The 23,937-nt window shown below is 41.4% G+C and overlaps 1 protein-coding gene across 14 annotated transcripts in view; it reads left to right on the plus strand.

Moving 5' to 3' along the window:
* LMO7 (LIM domain 7) overlaps positions 1-23,937 on the plus strand; it is a 219,057-nt gene that overhangs the window by 162,118 nt on the left and 33,002 nt on the right. For 6 of the 14 annotated variants that reach the window (XM_070380597.1, XM_070380593.1, XM_070380591.1 and 3 more), the window contains 10 exons: positions 458-710; positions 1,103-1,336; positions 1,666-1,944; positions 2,225-2,425; positions 3,280-4,002; positions 5,031-5,060; positions 12,771-12,888; positions 15,923-16,065; positions 17,335-17,767; positions 20,100-20,408. In XM_070380597.1, the coding sequence (XP_070236698.1) occupies positions 458-710; positions 1,103-1,336; positions 1,666-1,944; positions 2,225-2,425; positions 3,280-4,002; positions 5,031-5,060; positions 12,771-12,888; positions 15,923-16,065; positions 17,335-17,767; positions 20,100-20,408 (2,723 nt within the window). The remainder of the gene's footprint in view (positions 1-457; positions 711-1,102; positions 1,337-1,665; positions 1,945-2,224; positions 2,426-3,279; positions 4,003-5,030; positions 5,061-12,770; positions 12,889-15,922; positions 16,066-17,334; positions 17,768-20,099; positions 20,409-23,937) is intronic. The other 8 variants (XM_070380601.1, XM_070380598.1, XM_070380602.1 and 5 more) reach the window with 6 other exon arrangements.

A 23,937-nucleotide genomic window follows, 5' to 3' on the forward strand; every position in this document is an offset into this window, starting at 1 on the left:
GCATCTTTTCTTTGTCTTTGCTGGTCTCTCGCCTCACAGAAATTTTGGCTGATGGCACAGTTTATTTTAAATGAGTGAGGTTCCCTTGAATTCTGTTCAGATCCGTTAAGCATCTTTGATTCTGTGGCTACACTATTTCCATCAACAAATTTTACAAAAAATCATGAGAAGATTGAGTAGAAAAGGGGTTCAGCCATAAACTGGAACTTTTTCTACTTAGAATGTGTGCCAGTGGAAGAATGTACTCTGTGTACCTCCAGTATGCAAAGCAAGTTCCTCCTAATGGGTCTTATCACAACTTCATGACAAATTTCTAAAAATATTCCCCACAGTGAGCAGTAGAGCCCTGGGTTTCCAAGGGAAAGACAAAGCAGGCAGGCTGTGTGGGTTTCAGTTAGATGAAAAATCTGGAGACTAAAGCAAATTCCTGTGCCTTTTTTTTTGTTGTTGTTAATAGGTTGTGAAAGTGACACAGATTCTGAATTTACATTCAAAATGCAGGACCATAATAAAGATGACATGTCCTATAGAAGGATTTCGGCTATTGAACCCAAGTCTGCCTTACCCTTCAATCGCTTTTTACCCAACAAGAGTAGACAGCCATCGTACGTGCCAGCACCCTTGAGGAAGAAAAAGCTGGACAAAAATGAGGATAACAGACGAAGCTGGGCAAGTGCCGTCTACACAGAAGCAGATGGAGCATTTCCAAGGTACTGGGATGCGAGCTGATTACTGAGTTTTAAAATTCATTCGGCTTGGGGAATTTGCTGGGATATTCAAATTTGATAAAAGGAATAATCCTTAAAATGTATTTCATAGATAACATAAAACGTCATTAATGAAAGTCTTTCTTTTTCTTACCTGTGTTTTTAGTCATCCATATCTTGAAGAGATTTCTTCTGTTTTAGAAAGTCAGCATAGAGATTTGCGGGTTCTTTTTTTAGATGCTTGCCTTTGACTCACTGGTTATCTTTCAGCTTCCTGGATGACTTACATTGTTCATTGTGAACTCTGCTGTATTGCTTGTTTCCATTTTTTAAAAATCTGTGTTGATGGAGCTCAGTGAACACAAAAAGAATTCTTTCATTTCCCATCAAATCAGCAGAGCAGAGCGTGATATTTCGAATCCAGCTTCCTATCCGAAGGAGGTGTATGGTTCTGAAAGTGGATCGGACTCGGAGGAGGAACGGAGGCTGCCGGATGTAGTTTGGGATGACTTAGCCAACCGTAGATTCCAAGTGAAAAAGAGGCCTGAGAGTTTCATCTCTCCTAAATCTTGTTCACCCATCTTTTCTCCTCCTGACCCATTAACCACTGGGCTGTACAAACTGACGAGGTCAGAAAAATTTCTCCTGGATTGGAATGCCTGTTGTGCTATTGATTTTTAATACGTAAAGTAACACCCCAGATGGTTTGTGATTTCTCTCTTTTAACACATTTTGTAAGTGTCTCTGGCCCTTCTATATCAAGCTCTTCTCTAATTAAAATGAGATGCTGTTATAATGCCTTAACTTTGTTGTAGGGGCTGGAATGATGAGAATGATGAGAATGGAAACGAATTGGCTGCATTCACAGTGTGAACTTTGTGAGACAGAAGCATGCCTCTTGTGTTCTGTGTCACAAATTGCTCACGCAGTGTCTTAACTGGTTGGATGTTTTGAACAGTAACGAGAGGAGAACTTGGGGCACGAACGTGGAGAACTGGCCAACAGTACAAGAAACTTCAGATTCCTCTTGTTATTTGGAAGAGAATGAAAGCAAGAAAAGCGTTCCCAACACTGTAAAGGATGATCTTTACGTGCGAAAGCTAAGCCCAGTCATGCCAAGCCCAGGGAATGCTTTTGATCAGTTTCTTCCCAAATGCTGGATCCCAGAGGATGTGAACTGGAAACGAATAAAAAGGGAAACTTACAAACCGTGGTATAAAGAATTTCAGGGATTCAGGTTTGTCTTTGTGCATGTTTCTTTCATTCCAGTGTCCATTCGGTACCCTGACTGGGTGCATTCTATGTGGGCATTTTATGAGAGAGATTAATTTCCCTCCAGCATCTATAAACGTGTTCACTGGGGGTAAAAAAACAAAAACAAAAAAAAACAGTTTAAATTTAGACTTTAGGATCTGGATTTTTAAAATTCTTCTGTATAGCCAGAGCTGGACAGTATTTTTAGTTACATCATTCTTTGTTGTCTTTTCTCTTTCCTTTCTCTGTGTTACTCCAAGTAGAAGGAATTCAGACTCTGACGATGAGGACTCAGGCTCTGACAGAAGTGCCACCATTTTTAGTAGAATACAAAATGCAGATCATAGGCTAGACAGCAACTGTCAAAGACGTTCACTCCTGCTGGAACTGGCTACCAAACGGGCCAGAAACTCCTGGGACCCCCATGCAGCCAGGAGAACCCATGGTGTTTCAGATGAGCCCAGGTGTACCTGCCTGCATGAGCCCGCCTGCTTAGAGTCCAGCCTGTGACACCTGTGCCAACTTCTGCTGCCCCATTAACCGCTGACCGTGATGAGCTGAATCATGGATGCTCACTCACTCAATACTGAGTTATGAAAGCGTAACATATAATATCATGCTTTCTGTGCAAGTGTGTGAGCTTGAAAGTCTAATAGGATTAAATGTTCTTTAGCACAATCATGTTCAATAGTACAGAGTTACATGTGGCATCACCAGTTCTTGTTGAAAACCATTTAAAAAGGCTTTTTAGACTGCTGACCTAATTATACAGCTATGCTATGTGTGGAGCTGTGGAGAAAGGAAATAACCTGTAGACAGACACTGGGCAGGCAAGACTGGTGAGAAAACGCAAAGAAGAAATTCAACAGAGTTTTTAAACAAAGCTTCAGAGCATTGAATTTAATTTCTGCTGACCACCTGTGCCTCTTGCATAAAGCGTTCATTGCTCAGCTCTGGAAACCTTTCAGGATTGTTGCTGCTTCTCTGGGAAGGGAGTCAGGCTGTTGTGGCTGATGGGATGAGGAAGGGGTGGATGGAACAGTGTGTGTCAGGCAGGTTCACTCTTCCCATTGTAGCGCCGTCCCTTGGCCTCAGTGATATCCACCTTTCTGAGAAGTAGACTCTGCTCTAATTTCATTAAATGGTATCATGGGTGATGGCATTAAATGCTGGTCTTACTTCCCAGCTAGAATCCCTCCCATGGCCCCCTTAAATAATTCACCCACAGGGACTGGCTAGTTAGTTGGTTTGCTGCTAATTATCTTTTCTCCCCAAACTTAATAAGATTCTCCCTTCCTTTTTCTTTCCTATGCTTCAGTCAGTTTTTATTACTTCAGGCCCTCCAGACATATTCTGATGACATCTTGTCTTCTGAAACAAATATCAAAATCGACCCCACGGCTGGCCCCCGGCTCATAACACGCAGAAGGAACCTCTCTTATGCTCCTGGGTGTGCACCGGGAGATGCCCTGGAGATGCCAGTCCTGGATCCTGACTTAGAGAATGACGACTTCTTTGTCAGAAAGACTAGGGCTTTCCATGCAAACCCATGTGTTCTCCGGGCTTTCGAAGACTTAAGAAGTCTGTCTGGGCGAGATGATCCTGTAGAGCGAGATATAATCCTGCAGTGTAGGGAAGGGGAACTTGTCTTTCCGGACCTCGAAAAAGATGATATGATTGTTCGCCGCATTCCAGCACAGAAGACGGAGGTGCCTCTGTCAGGAGGCCCTGATAGATATCAGCCAGTCCCATTGCCCGAACCCTGGATGCTTCCTCCAGAAATTCAAGCAAAATTTCTCTGTGTGCTTGAAAGGACATGCCCCTCGAAAGAAAAAAGTACTAGCTGTAGAGTGTTAGTTCCTTCCTGTAGGCAGAAGAAAGACGACATGTTGGCTCGTAAGATCCAGTCTTGGAAGCTGGGAACCGCGGTCCCTCCCGTCAGTTTCACCCCTGGTCCCTGCAGCGAGGCGGACTTACAGAAGTGGGAGTCCATCCGAGAGGCCAGCAGGCTTAGGCACAGGAAGCGGCTGATGGTGGAGAGGTCAGAGTGTGTTTGTGCAAGGATTACGCTTGTCGTGGATGGTCTTGTGTGACTTCCCTTGTGTGAGAAAGTAGCATCAGATTGCCCAGCTCTGCATGTCATCAGCTGTTTTGAAGCATCCCGTTAAAGCATTGATTTTGCTTTGAGAAAAATCAGATCTAGTTGTTGTGTGGAAAAAGTGCAATTCCATATTTGCACGTCTCAAAATCACTTCTCTGAGACCTGTTTAAGAAGGTGTGTATCTGCAAACAGTGCCCTTGGCCTTGAGGGAAGACTATGATATGCTTCTGCCATATGACATTTCACAAAGCTGTTTTCTGATTATGTTTACAAGACTTATTCTCACGTCCAGGCATTTCTGAAACACTCTGGTTGTAGTTTGGTTTTATCTGTTTCTTGTATTTCAGAGTATATGATTTTTGGTGTAAAAATGTCCCTTAAAATATGGCATTGCAAGTTTCATTTAACTTGATTTTGATGTCTGATTTTGACCCAGGCTTCTTAGACTATTGACGTGCGACTTTTTACATTGATGGTTTAAAGTTCAGTGCAAATTTTATTACAGTGCATGAATGTTATTTGCTGTCTGCTACACTTTACATGTATGTAATTATGGCCATTTTGACAATGAGTCTGCATTTACATGTTATGCAACTTGCCGTTTTGATGAATGTTCAGTTTGTGGAACTTTGGGATGGACAAATAATGGGTTAAATGAAATTAATAGGCCTAAATCTAACTTCTGATTAGTTCCTGGCACAGGAAGTTTTTTGTTTGTTTGTTTCCTAAATGAATTTGTTCATTTGGTTCAAAGGAAAACAGGAAATTCTTTGTCTTGATCTGAATTCCTTGAGATATGAGATCAATGAGAATTGATTAATGAGAATGAGACATGATCAAGAATGTGACTGAAGAAGCAACCTTTTGAGATTTGTCCATCTCTAATTAGACTCTTGAAGATGTTGAATATTTAGAAACTAACACAACTAGAAAAACATGACTTAATTTTTGGTTTTCTGATTTCTTAGACTCTTTCAAAAGATTTATGGTGAGAACGGGTAAGTCTTGTGGTTCACAGTAAGAAATCTACATATTGTTTGTCCTTTGTGTGGTATGTCATTGCGTTTCTATCCTGGCATGACACTAAATGGGAATGTCTGTGCTGTGCATGAGACCTGAAACAGGGAAATTTTTCCTAATTCTGCAACTGAATGGTCATATTTCTGTCTGAGTACCCAGTGCATGCAATGCTGTATGACAGCAATATTTTGTTTAGTAGAAGTTGAAAATTCAAATCCTGGTTTGTTTGTTTTTTTTTTTCTTCTCCTCTAAGGAGTTGATTAAAAGTCACAAAAACACATACCTGAGATTAGGTTTATTTATTTTGGTATCTGATAGCTACATAGGCCAAACTTCTTGTTTCTGAATGTTGAAGCCCAAATAACTATATTTTAGAAAATCTTCAATAGAAAAAATATATTGGTATTTACTTTGAATTTAGAAGGCACATTGTTGGCATTATCTGTGTACTGTTAGTTCAAGGAGCGCTTCCTTAGTTGGGATGCTGAGTGGCATTATTTTCCCTCAGGATTTGGAAACATTTTCAAGATTCCTGACTCGGGTGAAATTTTATAACATAGCTGTGTTACAAAGCCAAATCAGACTTCCAAAGCTGCAAAAAATTAAAATATTGGTAGTTTCCATGTAAGGTACAATGATTATACTTAAAACTGTTCCCACTTTATTTCTATAGTTGATCCTCTGTATCTGGGAATGCAGCTCCCAGAACCAGTGCTCTTGGATATAAAGGGGTTGACTGTTGGGTCATTTGACTCTGTCACCTGGCAGACATAAAATATTATACAAACAACCTTCTGGAAGTATTTGCTATTTTTCAAATAGCAGAATTAAAACAAATACTTTATAACTTTTCATATGCACTAGCAATGTATACTCACTCACTCTTAGGGCAGAATACCCAGGTGACTACATCTTAATATTTCACATCAACTTTCTGTAACTTTGTGAACCCAACTGCTAATAATTTTTGATCAAGAAGAAAATTGAAGTATGACAAATATTTTAATCTGCCTAAGCCTTAGGAGCTAAGTATCTTCCCCTACTGGAACTTACTTCATCTCAATGGTTCTCCAATTTTGATAGTTTTGGATAATTTTGATAGTGTGGAGATCTTAGAAGTTACTAAAATCACTTGTTGAGTAGCTCAGTTGTGTCTGACTCTTTGTGACCCCATGGACTGCAGCATGCCAGGCCTCTCTGTCCCTCAACATCTCCCAGAGTTTGTTCAAACTCATGTCCAACCGTCTCATCCTCTGTCATACTCTTCCTGTCCTCAATCTTTCCCAGCATTAGGGTCTTTTCCAAGAATCAGCTCTTTGCATCAGGTGGCCGAATTATTGGAGCTTCAGCTTTAGCATCAGTCCTTCCAATGAATATTCAGGGTTGATTTCCTTTATGATAAGGAACTAAAATCAACTAAATCAACTAAAATCACTATATAAAGCAATATAGCCATTCTAGATGTCAAGGATGTAATGGAGCAATGAGCAACTAATTGCCAGTAATTCTCAGCCACTGATGTTAAAAATCAGGCTCCAAGCGTGCTTTCAGTATGCCTTGCAAAGATACGTTATCTCCTATCCGGTTCCTCATGTGCGCTTAAAACATCTCCATCAGGAGGGTGTACAAGGCAATTTTTAGCATGACACTTAAGCATCTGCTAATCTCGATTCGTCATGGGAAAGCTGTTTTGATAAAAAATCTTTACAGCATCAAGCACTCTGAGTGATAACGTTCAGAAGAATTTTCATTGGTAAATAAGACTTTATAATGTAAGCAGGTTGTTTTTCTTAAAGGAAATGTGAATACACTGAGTCCAAGTACTTGATGGAAATGTAAACTTGTACAGCTATTCCAGTGACTGTACGTGCTCCCCCTTAGGGACACATTGTGTGACTGGTTTAAGAAAAGAAGAGAGAAACCCAAATGCCGAAGCTCAGCAAGCTAAGGATTTTTCTGGGCCCTAGCCAGCAGCAGCAAATGCCTTCTGTAGACTGTTTCAAGATTGCTGCTTGCATAGTACACTATTTGTTTTAAATTTTGTTCCCCATGCAGCTAACTGCCAGGATAACACAAATAAAGCGAGGTTGTCTATAAATGGAGACCAATGAATAATGCATGACTTGTCGAATAATGGAAAGTAATACAGATAGGCCTTTAGAAAACTCAGGTGCATTTTAGACCACTTGCAATCAAAAATCTATTATTTGGGGTTTAAAAGTTTTCTCTGTTACCAGTTTTTTCTTAAGTTGATCCACAATGAAAACAAAAATTTAAATTGAACTGAGTATAGACTTTTAGCCTAGAATTTGTCTCATGTTTATAAATATGTTTGTAAATGATTATAAACGTGAAACAAGTGAGATTTCTGGGTGATATTTCTCTGGACACCTTGCATGTTTTCCAGCGTGGAATACTTACCTGGAAAAATCATTATTGGCCCATATCCTGTGATGGAAAATAACTGCCTGTAACTTGAACGCCTTCTTTTTGGTGAGAACCAAAGAGTTAAAGAGAAATGTGCATCACCCTTTCCAGCCTTAGATTGTTTATTTCTGGCTTGCTTTTTTATTTGGCATTGAACACTTGTCACTTTATTTTTAGTAAGATGCTTTGTATGTGGCTGTCATTTTCTCACGTGTGCTTTTGTGTTGCATGACTTGTCATATGTTTCCATGACATTTGAAAATGTGGTTATGATGCCTCTTGGCAGAAGCTGTTAATGACAAATTTGTAATGGTATATAGCTGTAATTTTGTAATGTGATTAATTAAGCCGTGGCATCTACTGTCAGTATCAACAGGAAATGAACAGTGATGCAAGGTGAAGTTATAATCAAAGTCAACTAAGATATGTGTATTTTACTTATGGGTTTTGGCCAAAAAAAAAAAAATTCCGGAGAACTGTAAGGGCACCTGGACTTCCCTGATGGCTCAGCAGTGAAAGAATCTGCCCACAATGCAGGGGACCTTGGTTCAACCCCTGGGTTGGGCAGATCCCCTGGAGAAGGACATGGCAGCCCACTCCAGTATTCTTGCCTGGGAAATCCCATGGACAGAGAAGCCTGGTGGGCTACAGTCCATGGGGTTGCAGAGAGTCGGACACAACTAAGCAGCTAAACAACAATAAGGGCACTTAAGACAACAAACAGGAAGGAAAAACCTAGTCAATGTGAGTTACTTTCTGAAGATTTTTCCACCAGGAGACATTCAGCAATGTTTGTAGACATTTTTGATAGTCACATTGGATGGGTTGAGGCAACGTTGCTACTGATATACTGCTATATGTTCTACAATACACAAGACTGCCCCCACAATAAATAATTTTCTCGCCCCAAAATGTCAGTAGTGCCGCTGTAGAGAAACACTGATAATAGGCTCTAAACCTATAAAGGAAAAGTCTTGTATGTTGTCTTATCAGTATAATTTATGATAATTCTAAAGTCTCTTTCCCAGGTTTTAGTATTGATTTGTGTTCAGAGAATTCCTGCAACAGTTAATGGAAATATATTTAGAGGTACATAAATAGATATATTCATATCTTTGCTAGAAAGTGGAGGACCCGAAACTGAGTATCATGGAATTGCTCTTTGCCATATTAGATTATCAGTGATTTTATATTTAGGAAATTTTGCTACATGTCAGTCCTTTTTGATCCCTTAGTTCTTAGATATTCATCTGTAAATTTCCTGAGACTTCTTTACAAAAATGCTTATTGTAACACTAGTCCCAGCATTGTGGGAAAAAAGAGTAAGGTTTTAGTGATCTTGTTTTATAATCTACTCCCCTTTTTTGCAAACTTCCCCTTCTTTTTCTCTTCACCCTAAATGCTATTTTTTTTAAAATTATTCATCTGAGAATGCAGCATGTTAGACCTGTATTTTTTTGGAAAAAGTCCAAATGCAGTTCTAAACCAGAGTCTTTCCAAATAAGGAAATACAGAGGTAAATGAATTGCAAGAGAATTGTGATTTGCCAGTGAATAGTAATTCATTCTACTGATACAAAACATACTAGGGCTGTGTAGTCCTTTATAGTTTTCCCAAACAATCTTCCTGGGAATATCCATGGGACTTATTTTGGGGAGGTAGTCAGGTAGGTATTAAGTTGCATTTTAGAGACGTGGAGAAAGATAAATAGACTCTGTAGTTTTCCCGAGGATCTGCAGCTCCTGAGTTGGTAGAACCAGACTAGGGCTTCGTATAATGAGGTGATCGATGGAGACTGCTGGGCAGTCTTGTTGGCACATAGTAAGCCCTCAGAAGTTTGCTATTATGCTGTAAACTCTGATAAGGAAGGAAAGAATTCTTCATGATCTGGCTGAAAGGCTCCTACACTCAAAACGTTCTCGATTTTATCAGTGGGGCCTGGGGTGACCTCTCTAATTTGAAACTGCTTTGGGAGTCAGTTTTCAGTAGATCTCTCATGATCATATTTGCCTTAATAAGAACAGTTGGTGTATAGCACCAGATGGGTTTTTGAAATGCCATCAACATAAACTGACCCCCTTTTCCCAGCAAGTCCTTCCTGGTTTAGCCAGATCAGGAACTGAGACTGAGAAGAGTTAAATGATGTTTAGGGAGTGGGTAGGGGTGGGGAGGGAGGGAGTGGTGAAAATTAGATCCCTCTGTTGGGTCTCACTTCCTGTCTCATTCTGGTACCTGGCACAACCTGTTTGGAATGTGCCGGGCTTTCTTGAGGTAACTTGATGCCAGGGAACACAGGGGGCTCACATTCCTGCCTTCCACAGGGACCTGTCTACTCCGGCCAATGTTTAGCTCGTTTATTTATATTGGGACCACCAAGGGCTTTCCTGGTGGCTCAGATGGTAAAGAATCTGCCTGCAATGCGGGAAGGTTCCATCTCTGGATCAGGAAGATCCCCTGGAGAGGGAAATGGCAACCCACGCCAGTATTCTTGCCTGGAAAATGCCGTGGACAGAGGAGCCTGGTGGGCTACTGTTCATGGGATGGCAAAAAATCAGACACAACTGAGCAACTAACACTTGCTGTGTGCCAGGCTCTGCTGTGGGCTCCCCAGGAGGGTGATGAGCCTCTACCCCATGATGACAGTGTTTTCTGAAAAGACAATGTTAAAGTTTCCCAGTGAAGGAGGGTGAGGACTGAAAGGGTCTGGATCTGCTGAGACTGGTCAGCCTTCCTCCCACCAAAATATTACTTAAGATACTTATGTTTCCAATTTTGTTCTGGAATTTCTGTAACCTCATGTGTTGGGCATCCAGATTCCCCTCATACCTTAGAGCTGAAAAGAAAATCTTTTTAGTGTCTTGTATTGTGTTAGCTCATATAGCCTGATTCTTTGTAGTTACAACTTAAGTGAATTTATATTCTCAAATCAGGTTTTTGTATAGTCATACCCTGTTAAGTGGGCTTCCCTGGTGACTGTGATAAAGAAGCCACCTGCCATGCAGAAGATGCAGGAGATGCAGGTTCTATTCCTGGGTCGGGAAGATCCCCTGGAGGAGGGAATGGCAACCCACTCCAGTATTCTTGCCTGGAGAATCCCATGGACAGAGGAGCTGTGTTGAGAATACACCCTGGTGGAAGGAAGGAGGCTGATGATTCTAATAATCCAGGCAGGAGATAGGATGATTTGGATCAGGGTCATGAAGACAGAGGTGGTGAGAAGTGGTCACCTCCTAGATATATTTAGAAGGTAGAGGGGCAGAATTTCCCAATGGGATCAGTTACATGTGAGAGAATAAGGAATCTGGGAAGGCTCCAAGATTTCTGGCCTGTGTCCTGGAAGGATGGAGTTGACTTTTATTGAAATCAGGAAGACAGGAGAGGAATGGATTATGGGATGAATGTGGATTGTAGGATGAGCATTCATGGTCTTGGTCTGTTCAGTGAAGTTTGAGTTGCCCATTAGACTTCCAAGCAGAGAATGAATAGTTGCATACATCCAACCAGAGTATGGTAAGAAATCTGCCTGCAATGCTGGAATCCCAGGTTCGATCCCTGGGTTGGGAAGATCTCCTGGAGAAGGGAATGGCAACCCACTCCAGTGGCCTGGAGAATCCTGTGGAAAGGGGATCCGGATGGGCTACAGTCCATGGAAGTGCAAAGAGCTGGATGCAGCTGAGCACGCACAGACACACACAACCAGACTGTAGTCTCACAGGGACCCTGAGGAATGAGTGGCATTTAAAAAGGAATAAATACTGTTGAAAGGGCTTTTAAGTTGAAGGGAAGAGTTCAGGAAAGACCTTCACTGCATCTGGAGGCTGAGTGATAATTTAAGGAGCTTTTTTAAAAGTCTGAGTAAGAGTTGATTGTGCTCTGATCTAGGGTATTGGCAACAGAAATGGAAAGAAAAAGACACTGAGTAAGAGGACCTGATAACTAATTGAACATAGGAAGAAGGGAGAGACAAAGGTGAAAAATGGCTCTCTGATTTTACATGTGAATGACTGGAGGGCAAGTAACACTATTAAGAGGAAAAGCAGGTTTGGAGACAAAATTTTTGGCTGTATCATGTAGCCAAATAACCATGTGTTTATAGTCATATGACTTACCGCTTAACAAAATTCTTTCTAGATACTGTTTCCATTGATCCTTTTACAATGGAGATTCCTAGGGGACATCTGTGCAGAGATGTTTATTTAACAAGCAGTTGGGATTGATTCAGAGAGACTGGTCCTAGGCTATGGATTTGGGAGTCACTGGCATAGAGATCGTTATTGAATTCCTGAGCTAGCTGGGCAAGTGTGTTATTAAAAAAGTGTGGTGATGGCAAAATCTTGGGGAAGGCTAATTTAGGGGCCCAAGAAAGAGGTGCAAAGCTATTTAAACAACTAAAAGGGGAGTCAGTTACAATGAAATAAAAGCAGAAGTGGTAGGAAATAATATTTTGGGTACCTCACACTCAAAAGCTTTGTGTCTCTTCACTCCTCAATATGCAGATCTGACCTCTCTTTCCAGGAGGTCTGCCTCAGTTTCCCCTCCTCTGATGTGTGTATAGCACACATTCCTGGGAAACACCCCACTCTACTCAAAGTATCCTAGTTTGAGCTCTTTGAGACCTAATCCACATTACATCCTCATGGCAGCAGTCACACATGGACAAAACAAAAACTGCCTTAATACAAAAGAGAATTATAGTAGAGGTTATATAGTAACTGGGTGTTGGAAACCACTGTGGCCTTTGAGACCGAGCACGGTGCAGTGGTGGGGCAGATCTGTATAGAACCCTTGAGAAGCAGCTGCAGACACACATGTCTTCATGGCATTGAACTTGAGGAGAAAATATCAGGTAATCTTTAAATAATTTAATAAGTATTCAGAAAAGGCAGCCAAACCTTAAAAGATTATCTCTGGAGGCGATAAAGACAGGTGGTTCTAGGGACTAATAATTTTTTTTTCTAATGTAATCTTTTTCTGCATCGACTGCCCTAAATATGAACGTCAGATTATGTTTTTCAGCATGGTTCAGGGTTCATTTAGCCATTCTGTGAAAGAATTCACATTTGGCTGGAGTGCTGGGCTCTTGTTTCTGCGTTTTGGAAAAACACCATTTATCTCTGGAGTGCTATTTCTGTGGTATCACGAAGCATCTAGGTAGTACCACGGAATTGTAGATGGAATTTCCAAATATAAGCCCAACCTTCCAGTTTTAACCTTGAATCTGGTCCCAGGAGCCTTGGTTACTATGAGTATTTTTGTTGTAGGAGTAAGTCCTTGAGTGATGTCAGCGCAGAGGATATTCAGAGCTTGCGTCAGCTACGTTACGAGGAGATGCAGAGAATCAAGTCCCAGTTAAAAGAACAGGACCAGAAATGGCAGGATGTGAGTATGCTGCTTATTGGGAGATGGGGAGGATGTGTTTACTGGACTCTTCTTTCTTCTCCAAGAAGAGAGTCAGTATACTCAAGGGACGATTTTTCTTGATGGCAGATTATAGTTCCGTAGAAAATATGAGCAACTCCCTTTAAAAGAGTTTTAAACCCTTCAGCTCTATTTGTTGTATCTTAAAGGCCATTGTGAAACACAGAAGCTCCTTATCTTCTGATATTTTCTGTGGGTTCTCAAAAATGAGAAGCTGCTTCCTCGCAGTGTAGGTAACTTGTTTACTTGCTCTGGTGGTTGCATTTGGGGTATGACTGTTAGTGATGCTCATGAAAGGGAAGACTTTGCTTAAGGTTTAGGGGGAGCAGGGAACCAGCACAGAGACTGGGAATCAGCAGGGAGAGATGAAAGTGTTCTTAGAGTTAATAGAGAAGGTTTGGGGAGAAATGTGAATGATAATTCAGTACTATTTTGGTTAAAAAAGTTATCAAATGTGAATCAAAATAAGATGTTTTCACAGAGCTGATGTATATCCAGATATCTATTTGGATAAAGATTTAATCTTTAGTTTTGTCCCTGGCAGAAGAGAGCTGTGCCTTTTTTAAAAGAGTCAATTGTTATAGGCCAAAGGAGTGTAGGACTTCCTTGGTAGCTCAGCCAGTAAAGAATCTGCCTGCAATACAGGAAACCTCGGTTTGATTCCTGGGTCAGGGAGATACCCTGGGAGAAGGGATAGGCTGTCCACTCCAGTATTCTTGGGCTTCCCTGGTATCTCAGATGGTAAAGAATCTGCCCACAATGCGGGAAGACCTGGGTTCGATCCCTGGGTTGGGAAGATCCCCTGGAGGAGGGCGTGGCACCCCAGGATTCTGGCCTGAAGAATTCCATGGACAGAGGAGCCTGATGGGCTACAGTCCATGGGGTCGTAAAAAGTTAGACACGACTGAGCGATTTTCACTTTCACTGACACATATACACTGTATATATTTATGGGCTTCCCTGCTGGCAGTGGTGGTAAAGAACCTCCCTGCCAATGCAGGAGACATGTCCCACTCCAGTATTCTTGCCTGGAGAATCCCATGGTTAGAGGAGCCTGGTGGGCTACAGTCCATGGGGTCGCAGAGTTGGACACGACTAAGTGATTTTCACTTTCACAGTTCACTCTCAAAGGAGTCTAAGGGGCTTCCTAGGTGACGCTTGTGGTAAAGAATCTGCCTGCCAATGCAGGAGTCACAGGAGACATAAGAGATTGGGTTCAATCTCCCAAGTCAGGAAGATCCCGTGGAGTAAGAAGTGGTACCCCACTCCAGTATTCTTTCCTGAAAAATTCTGTGGGTAGAGGAGCCTGGCAGTCCATGGGCCACAAAGAGTCGGACATGACTGAGAGACTGAGCACAGCACCCAGCAAAGGAGTGTAAAGAGTTATGATAGATAAATGATACATAGCAGATCCAAAGAAATCTGAGGACAACTTTATGGTAAGAGGGCTGAGTGGTAGCATGAACAGAAGGGTCAGAGATAGTAAATCTTAATTTTCAAAGGAATGAAATATTAAGTAACAAAGATGAAACCCCTGCCTTGGCTGTGTTTCTAAACTCCGCTTCTTTTGTTTGGGATCTCAATGTCATTGTCAAGAAACAGAAATTCAGTGGCAGTTTGCCAAAATACATGTTGACTGGAGATGAAAGTGAGAGATATGGAGGGGTTATCCCTTCGGTTAAGTCAGATGAAAATTCATGCTAGTTCTCCTTCAGTCCTTCAGGACCGATGTGCACTGCTTTTGTTCTTTCTGGAAATAGTTCATATTGATTTCAGGCTTTTTTTTTTTTTTTTTTTTAAGCAGGAATGGCCCTGCCTGCTCCCAAAGGGTGTAAACCAAACCTATTTTATGTGCCTGAGGATTTTTTTTTTTTTTCCTTCAGTCTGGAACTTTGCATAAGGCTGCAGTACCACTAGAGTTCTCAGCGTGGGACTTCTCTGGGTGGCACAGTGAAGTTGGTACCATCCAAACTGGCCTAACCCCCTGAATGTCAGAACCAGCTTAGGCCTCCAGGACTAATTTTAAAGATGAATCAGGTTGAGTGTCCTGGGGGTCACTCCCAGGATGTGTCCTGGATGGATGTATGGGAAAAGATGGCCACTGCTTCCTGTGTGATCTTCCTTATCGCTCTGTTCTTACGGGGAGTTGAACTGCTTCGAAATCATATTCTTGAGTCTTTGTTGTTCAATAGCTCAGTCATGTCCGACTCTTTGTGACCCCATGGACTGCAGCAAGCCAGGCTTCCCTGTTCTTCAGTATCTCCTAGAGTTGCTCAAACTCATGTCCGTTGAGTCCGTGATGCCATCCAATCATCTCATCCTCTGTTTGGCTTCCCGGTTAAAGCCTTTCCACACCTGGCCCTCCCCTCCCAGGGTAGAATTGACCACTCTCCCTATACACCCCTGACTCTCTCGTGCAATCCCTTCACGTTTGTTGTGGAACTTTATTTACCTGTCTTTCCCCTCTAGACTGAGAGTTCCTCTAGAGGAAGCACACTTTATTCGTCTGTGTGTTTGTGGCCCCGTTGCCTCCACGTAGGGACCGACCTCTGTATTTGTTCCACGTGTATCTGTATACTTAGCCATGTTACAGTCATGTTTCTGTTCTAGGTTGACTAATGAAACATGTCATTTCACGTAAGAACCAGATGATTGGAGTGAGATGAAAATAAATTTGAAACAGTTCCCGACCTTTCTGACCTGGCATCTAATTACAAGCGTTTAGCATTCTTTGTGAAACGGGCAGCAAGGCAGGCACTATCTGGGAAAACAAAAATGGGCTCTGTCTTATTAGGTCAGGGCTTTTAGACAGACGCAGGAGCTAAAGGCTCGGTACAGAAACGCTGGCTATAAAAAGCAAAATTAGGGCACCTTGGCATCAAGTTGGAGTGAATAGTTTTAGCGACGTAATGGGATCCTCAGGCGCGCACTCACTGCTGGACAGGGTGTGTAGAAATTCAGGTGTGCCTGGGCTAACGTGATTTTCCTCTGTCAGGACCTTGCAAAATGGAAAGATCGTCGGAAAAGCTACACTTCGGATCTGCAGAAGAAAAAGGAGGAGAGGGAGGAGATTGAGAAGCAGGCTCTTGAGAAGTCGGAGAGAAGATCTAAGACGTTTAACGAAATGCTGCAGGACAGGTAATGAGACCGAATGCATCTCAGGGTTGGGGAAACCAGTGTTAGATATTTTGTGTAAGGGTTGTGAGCTGTACTTGTGCACCAATATTAGATTGTCATCAAATATGCATAAGCCTTTGAGTGTTTTGCTCTGCAGTGAAAAAGCAAAGTACTGCTGTAATAAGTAGTGATTTGAATTAATGAAAGGCGTACTTAAAAGTGGTATTCCTTGTTCCTTCCTTACACACTGTATATTCACATGCAGAATTGGCTAGTGTTGGCTATCTTTGCAAAAATATACAACTTTTTCCTCCTTTTAAAGTAAATTTAAGAATGGAATGGTTAAAAAATGGTTCTCATTCTTAACTAAATTGTGTAAAATGTAACAAAGTTCTTTTTCACGTTGGCATGGTGCAATTAAAATTGTATTTTTAAAGGAAGACTATATAAACATCACTGTGGGGGTTTATCTTTTGCTTTGCAACATAACAGGATAAAGGTCCAGTTAAACTTGCCTGTGGAGCAGTTGCTCCATGAAGCCTTGAGATATTTACAGGTCAGGGAGAAGGCAAATATGCTTTAAGGAGAATGTCAGAAAGGAAATGTGCTGTCAGGTGAAATTAAACAAAGCTCCTTTGTCCCTAGAAGACAATGGTAAACACTTTCATTCACTTGAATGCAATGCAGTTGGCTTGAGATGTACTCCTTACTGAATGGTAGCCAAGAGACCGTTTCATCAATCTCTCTGAAAATAGGAATGGTGACTTTTAATCTGCCATAACTGTCCATGCAAATTCTACCAAGCTGTTTGAAATCAGCTTGATTTCTAACTTGATCTTATTGAAAGTCTGAATCTTTTGTGGCCTTCTATTTTTACAAAATGATTGTAAATTGTATACAGGAACACTCTCAACCCTGTTAAGAAATCTGCATCTTTGGAGGGTTCAAATTGGTTGTCAGTTATCTTTAAAGTGTGTTATGGAACTTTGAATAATCTCTTATTTAAAATTTTCTTATTTTCCTGTGAAAATCCTTTTACAATCGCAAATACTTCAGAGATTTTTCTTAGCCTCTTTAAAGAAAAAAAAAAAAGTCAAGCTCTTAATCCTTTGTGTGATGTTGAAAAATTCACATGTATTTATTCTCACATTCTGTTTATTACATTATTATACTAAGTCAGCCATCTTTTTATTCCCATCCTTTTTTACATTCATGACCAAAATAACATGTCTCTCCACCTCTGAGTGTCAAATGCATAATTTTGTGGTTGTGGTGTTTCTTTCTGCTAAGGGAATCCCAAAATCAGATGTCTACAGTTACGTCGAGAAGGAGGCTGTATTCTTTTGATGACGGATTGAATGAAGAAAAGCGTCCCCCTGTGCCGCCTGTGCCAGAAACCTATTCCCAGAGTGAGAGAGTAGAAGAGAAAGGAACAACTTATCCGACAGAAATTCCTAAGCAGGATTCTACAACTTTTGCGAAAAGGGAGGCTACTGTCACAGCTGAAGTCCAGTTTCCTTCTAGAAGCCCCGTGGAAGAACAGCGCCCAGCCTCCTTGTCGTCTCAGCATTCGCTGAATACACAAGTGGAGTCGACTCGAGTTTCAGCAACTCTCCCCAGAAGTTACCAGAAAACCGGTGCGGCCAGGTTAACCTCTGTGGTCACACCGAGACCCTTTGGCTCTCAGTCAAGGGGAATCTCATCTCTCCCGAGATCCTACACGGTAAACGTGTTCCCCGTTCCCTTGGTCTGTTCCCCAGCACAAAACACTGGTGAATTTGTGCAGAAGTTTCTGTTAGAGATAATATGTAAAGTATTTTAGATTCAGTGGACATTTAATGTTTAAAATACAGCAACAATGCAGAACTGATTAAATTTCAAATTCAATGAAAGTAGAGCTGACACATTTTTAAAAATAAACTACATCCTAAGGCAGAGCATTTACTTTAAAAAAAAATTTTTTTTTTAGTTTTTAGAATTTATTTTAATTGGAGGATAATTATAATATTGTGATCGTTTTTGCCATACATCAACATGAATTGGCCACTGTGTACATGTGTCCCCCCCATCCTGAACTCCACTCCCACTTCCTTCCCCATCCTATCCCAGAGCACCGACTTTGAGTGCCTTTCTTCATGCATTGAACTTGCCCTGGTCATCTGCTTTACATATGGTAATATACGTGTTTCAATGCTATTTTCTCAAATCATCGCACCCTCACCTTCTTCCACAGAATCCAAAAGCTGGTTCTTTACATCTCTGTCTCTTTTGCTGCCTTGCATATAGAATCATTGTTATCGTCTTTCTAAATCCCATATATATGCATTAATATACTGTATTGGTGTTTCTCTCTCTGACTTACTTCATTCTGTAAGTAGGCTCCAGTTTCATCCACCTGTGGTACATACACACAATGGAATATTACTCAGCTGTAAAAAGGAATGCATTTGAGCGTTTACTTTTTAGTGCAATATTTTCTCAGATGTATCTATTTTAAGTACTCTGTGTGTGCTCAGTTGCTTCCAGTTCTTTGTGATCCCATGGGCTGTAGCCCGTCCGTGAAATTCTCCAGGCGAGAATACTGGAGCGGGTTGCCATTTCTTTCTCTAGGGGATCTTCCCACCCCAGAGTCTCTTGTATCCCCTGCATCGGCGGGCAGATTCTTTACCACTGCACCGCCTGGGGGCCCCATTGTGAAGTCTTAGGTTGTACTATATGAAGTTGCCAGTAGTTCTTTTTGACCTATAAAACAGCAATTTCATGCGGTTTAACCTAAATATTTTCAGGTGATTATGCCCAAATTTTCTATGTATCCTCATTTCCCACTTCATTAGAACTTGATACACTTGAATGTAGTTATTAAAATGTATCTCATGGTTCAAAAAAATACATATTTTATTGGGATTTTAAAGAATATAGAATCATTTGCTCTGAGAATGAAGCAGTGCCATGTACCTGAAAGTGACTGTATTAATTTGAATTATGTAAAAGGAAGCAAGACAGTCTTGAGCACTTTGGTATTCAAATTCCTTTTACCTCTGCCTATGTAGAATCCTAAACATCTAAGAGAAAAGATTTGGTTAAAAAATTCAAAGTGAGCAAAGCCTGCCTAAACCAACCAGAAAAACCCCTGACCATTATATTAAGTAAACACAGACATATTTGACAACATAAAAATTAAATTTATATGATAGACACTGTTAATGTAGTCAAAAGACTACATTTATATGGGCTCAGAAAAATATTAGCAAAATGTATTTTATCTATAAGTTTAATATCCCTAAGATTTAAAATGTTCCTACAAATTGATAAGGAAAAGATAAATGGTAGAAAAGTGGATATATAAATGAATGGCCAGTTCAAGGGAGAGGGACTTTGAATGGTTGGTTACATAAAGCACATAGAAGCATGTGTGGTCTTATTAGAGCAAACACGAAGTGTACAGCTTTTTACCCATGAGATGACAAAGATTTAAAACATTCAAAATGTGTGGTGTTGATAAGGATGCAGAGACACTGACATTCTTACACGTTAATTTGGGAGTGCATTGTTACAGTTTTAAAAGATATATATATATATGTGTGTGTGTATACAAAAGTTATATTTTATATTACACATATGAATATTCTTTGGTTAAGTTTACTTTTGGGAATTTATGCTGTAAAAATAAACATACTGGTATGTGTAATATCTTGGGCACACTTTAAATGACATTGAAGCATAATCAAATGAATAAATTATAGATATCCATAGTGTGGAGTATTCAGCTGAACTAGTTTAGATTTCTGTCTGTTGACCTGGAGTAATGGAAACGAGCAAAGCATAGTTTAAAGGTCTGTTTATAATATAGACACTTCCATAAAATCAACTGTTCCTCCCACTTCATATGTGCATATCTGTTAGTGTCAAAGAACATGCTCCAGCCTTTTAGTAACAGCTACTTTGCTGTGGGAGGTATATGTTACTTTTGTTACTTTAAAATATTAATCTAATGTATATACTTTAAAATAGAAATCTAACAGAACAGTAAGTTTACAGTGATTTTTCTTATTTAGATGGATGATGCTTGGAAGTATAATGGAGACATAGAAGGCGTGAAGAGAACCCAGAGCAGTTCGATCAGCATCTCTGTGCAAAGACCTGACACACACCAGCTTGCGTCCGGCTCATCCAGCGAAAGAGAGGCCGAAGCACCCAGAGAAAGTGTGATGCGGTTGCCCTCTCCTACATCCCCCTACTCATCTCTTTCCCAGGATCAGGCTGCCACTTCTAAAGACACATTGTCTTCAATATCTAGCCCTGATTTAACATCTGAGCTTGGAGAAGGGAGAAGCTCGCCACAGGCAGAGGTCCCCAGGTCACAGGTGAGTGTGGAAAGGCTTTTTAATAACCTGCTCAAAAACTTAAGGATTTAAATCAGAAAACTGTGTTTCTCACCTCTGGGCATGACAGTCTGGGCTGATAATGTAGAAATTGATATTGCATTTTATTTTTAACAAATCTTGGAGGAGGTAGATCTCTTCCAACTCTGTTGATGGATCCCGATGACCCTTATGATACGGGTGTATGGAGACTTTTGGACCAATCTCCCTCTAGTTGGGCTGGGTTTGCTCCCTGCTCCCCATTTCAGCAGCTGTTGACTTGCACTGCTGGTGCTCACCAGTCCAGGTTCAGGTGCAAGCGTTACTCAGGGGGTTTTAGATGCAGGTCTGGTAGTTAAATGGGTAATAAAAGATGCTTCGCAGGAAAGTGAACTTAACCACAAGGAGAAATTGATACGTGTGAGAGGGACTGGTCTGTAAGGACATGGCACTTCTTTTTGTACTATATGAAAAGTGTGGTGGTGGTGGCTTAGTTGCTAAGTCGTGTCTGACTCTTGTAACCCCATGGACTGTAGCCTGCCAGGCTTCTCTATCCATGGGATTCTCCAGGCAAGAATACTGGAGTGGGCTGCCATTTCCTTCTCTGGGGGATCTTCCCAACCCAGGGATTGAACCCGAGTCTCCTGCACTGCAGGCAGATTCTTTACCGGCTGAGTTACCAGGGAACCTAACCACAAGGAGAAATTGATACATGAGAGGGACTGGCCTGTGAGGACATGGCACCTCTTTTTCTAACATATGAAAAGTGTCGTCGTGAAGTCACTCAGTTGTGTCCGACTCTTTGTGACCTCATGGACTGTAGCCCACCAGGCTCCTCCGTCCATGGAATTTTCTAGGCAAGAGTACTGGAATGGGTTGCCATTTCCTTCTCCAGGGCATCTTCCCAACCCAGGGATCGAACCCGGGTCTCCCGCATTGTGGGCAGACGCTTTACCATCTGAAAAGTGTAGTGACTTGCAATACTAATTTATTTTGTACCACTCCTTTTCTTATAAGGGTAATATTGAGCCTTAGTTACAGTATGAAAATTGCATTCTTTAACATTTGGAGTCCAAATAAAATGTATCATCAGAAGAAGAATGGGGTCATAAGTAGTTTTTTCCTACTTAAAATCTCATTAGATAGCTTTAAGAGAATTATTAGGTAATAAATGTTCTTTTACTATGTTTTTATACATAGGCTGGAAAGTTGTTGCTTGTCTGCGTGTATGCTAAGTTGCTTCAGTTGTGTCCAACTCTGTGAGATCCTATGGAATGCAGCCTGCCAGGCTCCTTTGTCCATGGGATTCTCCAGGCAAGAATCCTGGAGTGGATTGCCTCCTCCAGGGGATCTTCCTGACCCAGGGACCCAACCCAGTTCCCTAACCCAGTTCCCTTAGGCCTCCTGCATTGGCAGGCAGGCTCTTTACCACTAGCGCCACCTGTGAGGCCCTGTTGCTTGTCTAGAGAACCGGAAGAAACTTTTCTCTTTTGGAAAAAGCTTCAGTAAGCAATTTGATAGTTGTATGAAGCCTTTAGTGTGGAGGTGCTTTTATGGCTCTGTGACTTAGTCTAGCCTTTTCTGGTACCTTAATAGAGTGTATATTTTCCAAGGCACAACATCAAGTATATAACTTGGCCTAAGTTATATTAATGAAATACCTTTGTGTAAAATATGATACAGTGTATTTTAGTATCATTCGTTTTTATCACTACAGCAAAGCTTTACAAGTTTAGAGTAAGCTTTATCTCTTCATGATTATAAAAGACTCTGTGCTTGAGAAAATTTGGAAATGTAGGAAAATATACACAATAAAAATGGTTTGGTAATCCCATCATTTAGAGAGGTTCTTTGACACTTAGGTATATCTCTTCCAGTTTTTCTATCCATATTTACAAATGTATCTAAAGCAGTTTCTTCAGGTTGCTAAAAAATCACTGGTTGTAAATTATGTTTTAACTTCCATTTTAAAGAACTGGGAATATGTAATTAGCATCATAAGTCTCAATGGATGAGAAGAATAGCAGCCTCTGTTATACTTGGGGATCATAAGGTGCCAGTGGATGAATAGTAGAGTGAGAGCAAGGTGCCTTTTGTTTTATGGACTTGCTTGTTTGCCTTCCTCTTTTCAAAGAGCAAATCCCACGAAGCAGCCTGATTATTGTCCTGTGTGCTTAGTGATGGCAGCTCCCTCAGGGTGACAGGTGACTAGCTGCATCCATGGATTAAGAAAAAGCCTAAGTGTGGGTGTGTGTTCCAGGTCAGAGCAGTTCAGAGGAACCTGAGTTACCGTGGCGTGGTTTCAGGTTTCATCATTAGTGCCTTTATGCCTTTTAGTCACCCAACTTGGAGTGGAATGCTACTAGGCAAAATTAGGCTTGAATTAATAAGTGGAGCCGGAGAAGGTGATGGCACCCCACTCCAGTACTCTTGCCTGGCAAATCCCATGGACGGAGAAGCCTGGTAGGCTGCAGTCCATGGGGTCGTGGAGAGTCGGACACGACTGAGCGACTTCCCTTTCACTTTTCACTTTCATGCATTGGAGAAGGAAATGGCAACCCACTCCAGTGTTCTTGCCTGGAGAATCCCAGGGATGGGGGAGCCTGGTGGGCTGCCGTCTATGGGGTCACACAGAGTCGGACACGATTGAAGCGACTTAGCCACTTAGCCAGCCAATAAGTGGAGCAGTTGGAATTCTTGACCAAACGTCTATGTTATATGATCACTTGCCTGTTCTGGAGATGCTTGATGTATCCACTTCCACACTCTGAGGAAAGTGACTTGTGTAGCATTGCCCTGCTCTTATCACTCAGAGGGCACTTGCTGACCTGGGAAAAGGTTGGGGAATGCACAGAACAGCCTAGGACCAGTATGGCAAGGGTGTTTGCAACACGCCTGCAGATTATCCAATTCTAGGAGTTCAGAGTAGAGAAAAATAAAAAGTAGTGTCTGGCTGAACACTGAGATGTCCTTCTCTTTTAACTGAAGCGTAATTGATTTGCAGTATTCTATTGGTTTCAGGTAGATAACTTGGCAGCTTTGTGAAAAGAGTGTTCTTCAGGTCTTCTTCCTTTACTACACATGTGCGGGCAGTATCCTTTCCTGTCTTTCTACAGCATCTCTCTTGACGTTGTTACCCTTTTATATCCTTGTTTCCACTATCCTAGTTCCGGCCCTTTCCCTCATTAATGCAAACACTTTGTAAAATAGTCACAGATCTTTATGCATCCTACATAAGGCTGGCCCCAGATTAATTTGCATGATGCCAGGCTGGACTGGATAATTTCTCTGCTTCAAAGCCCCCAGGGGCATGCTGTGGTTCCTTCAGCGAAGTTCAGAGCACTCAGGAACACTGGGGTCCCTCATAACTGGCCCCAAATTCTCTTTGTAGCGCTGGCACAGCTCATGTTTGCTGATCGCTCGTCATGTCAGTAGGCTTGGCAGCGCGTGATTTATTGAATCCTCACAATGAACCTCTTACTGCTGTTTTGTCGCTGTGGAAATTGAGGTGTGAAGTGGTCGTGATACTTCT

This window comes from Bos mutus, chromosome 12, assembly GCF_027580195.1.
Source record: "Bos mutus isolate GX-2022 chromosome 12, NWIPB_WYAK_1.1, whole genome shotgun sequence".
NCBI classification, from domain to species: Eukaryota; Metazoa; Chordata; class Mammalia; order Artiodactyla; family Bovidae; genus Bos; species Bos mutus.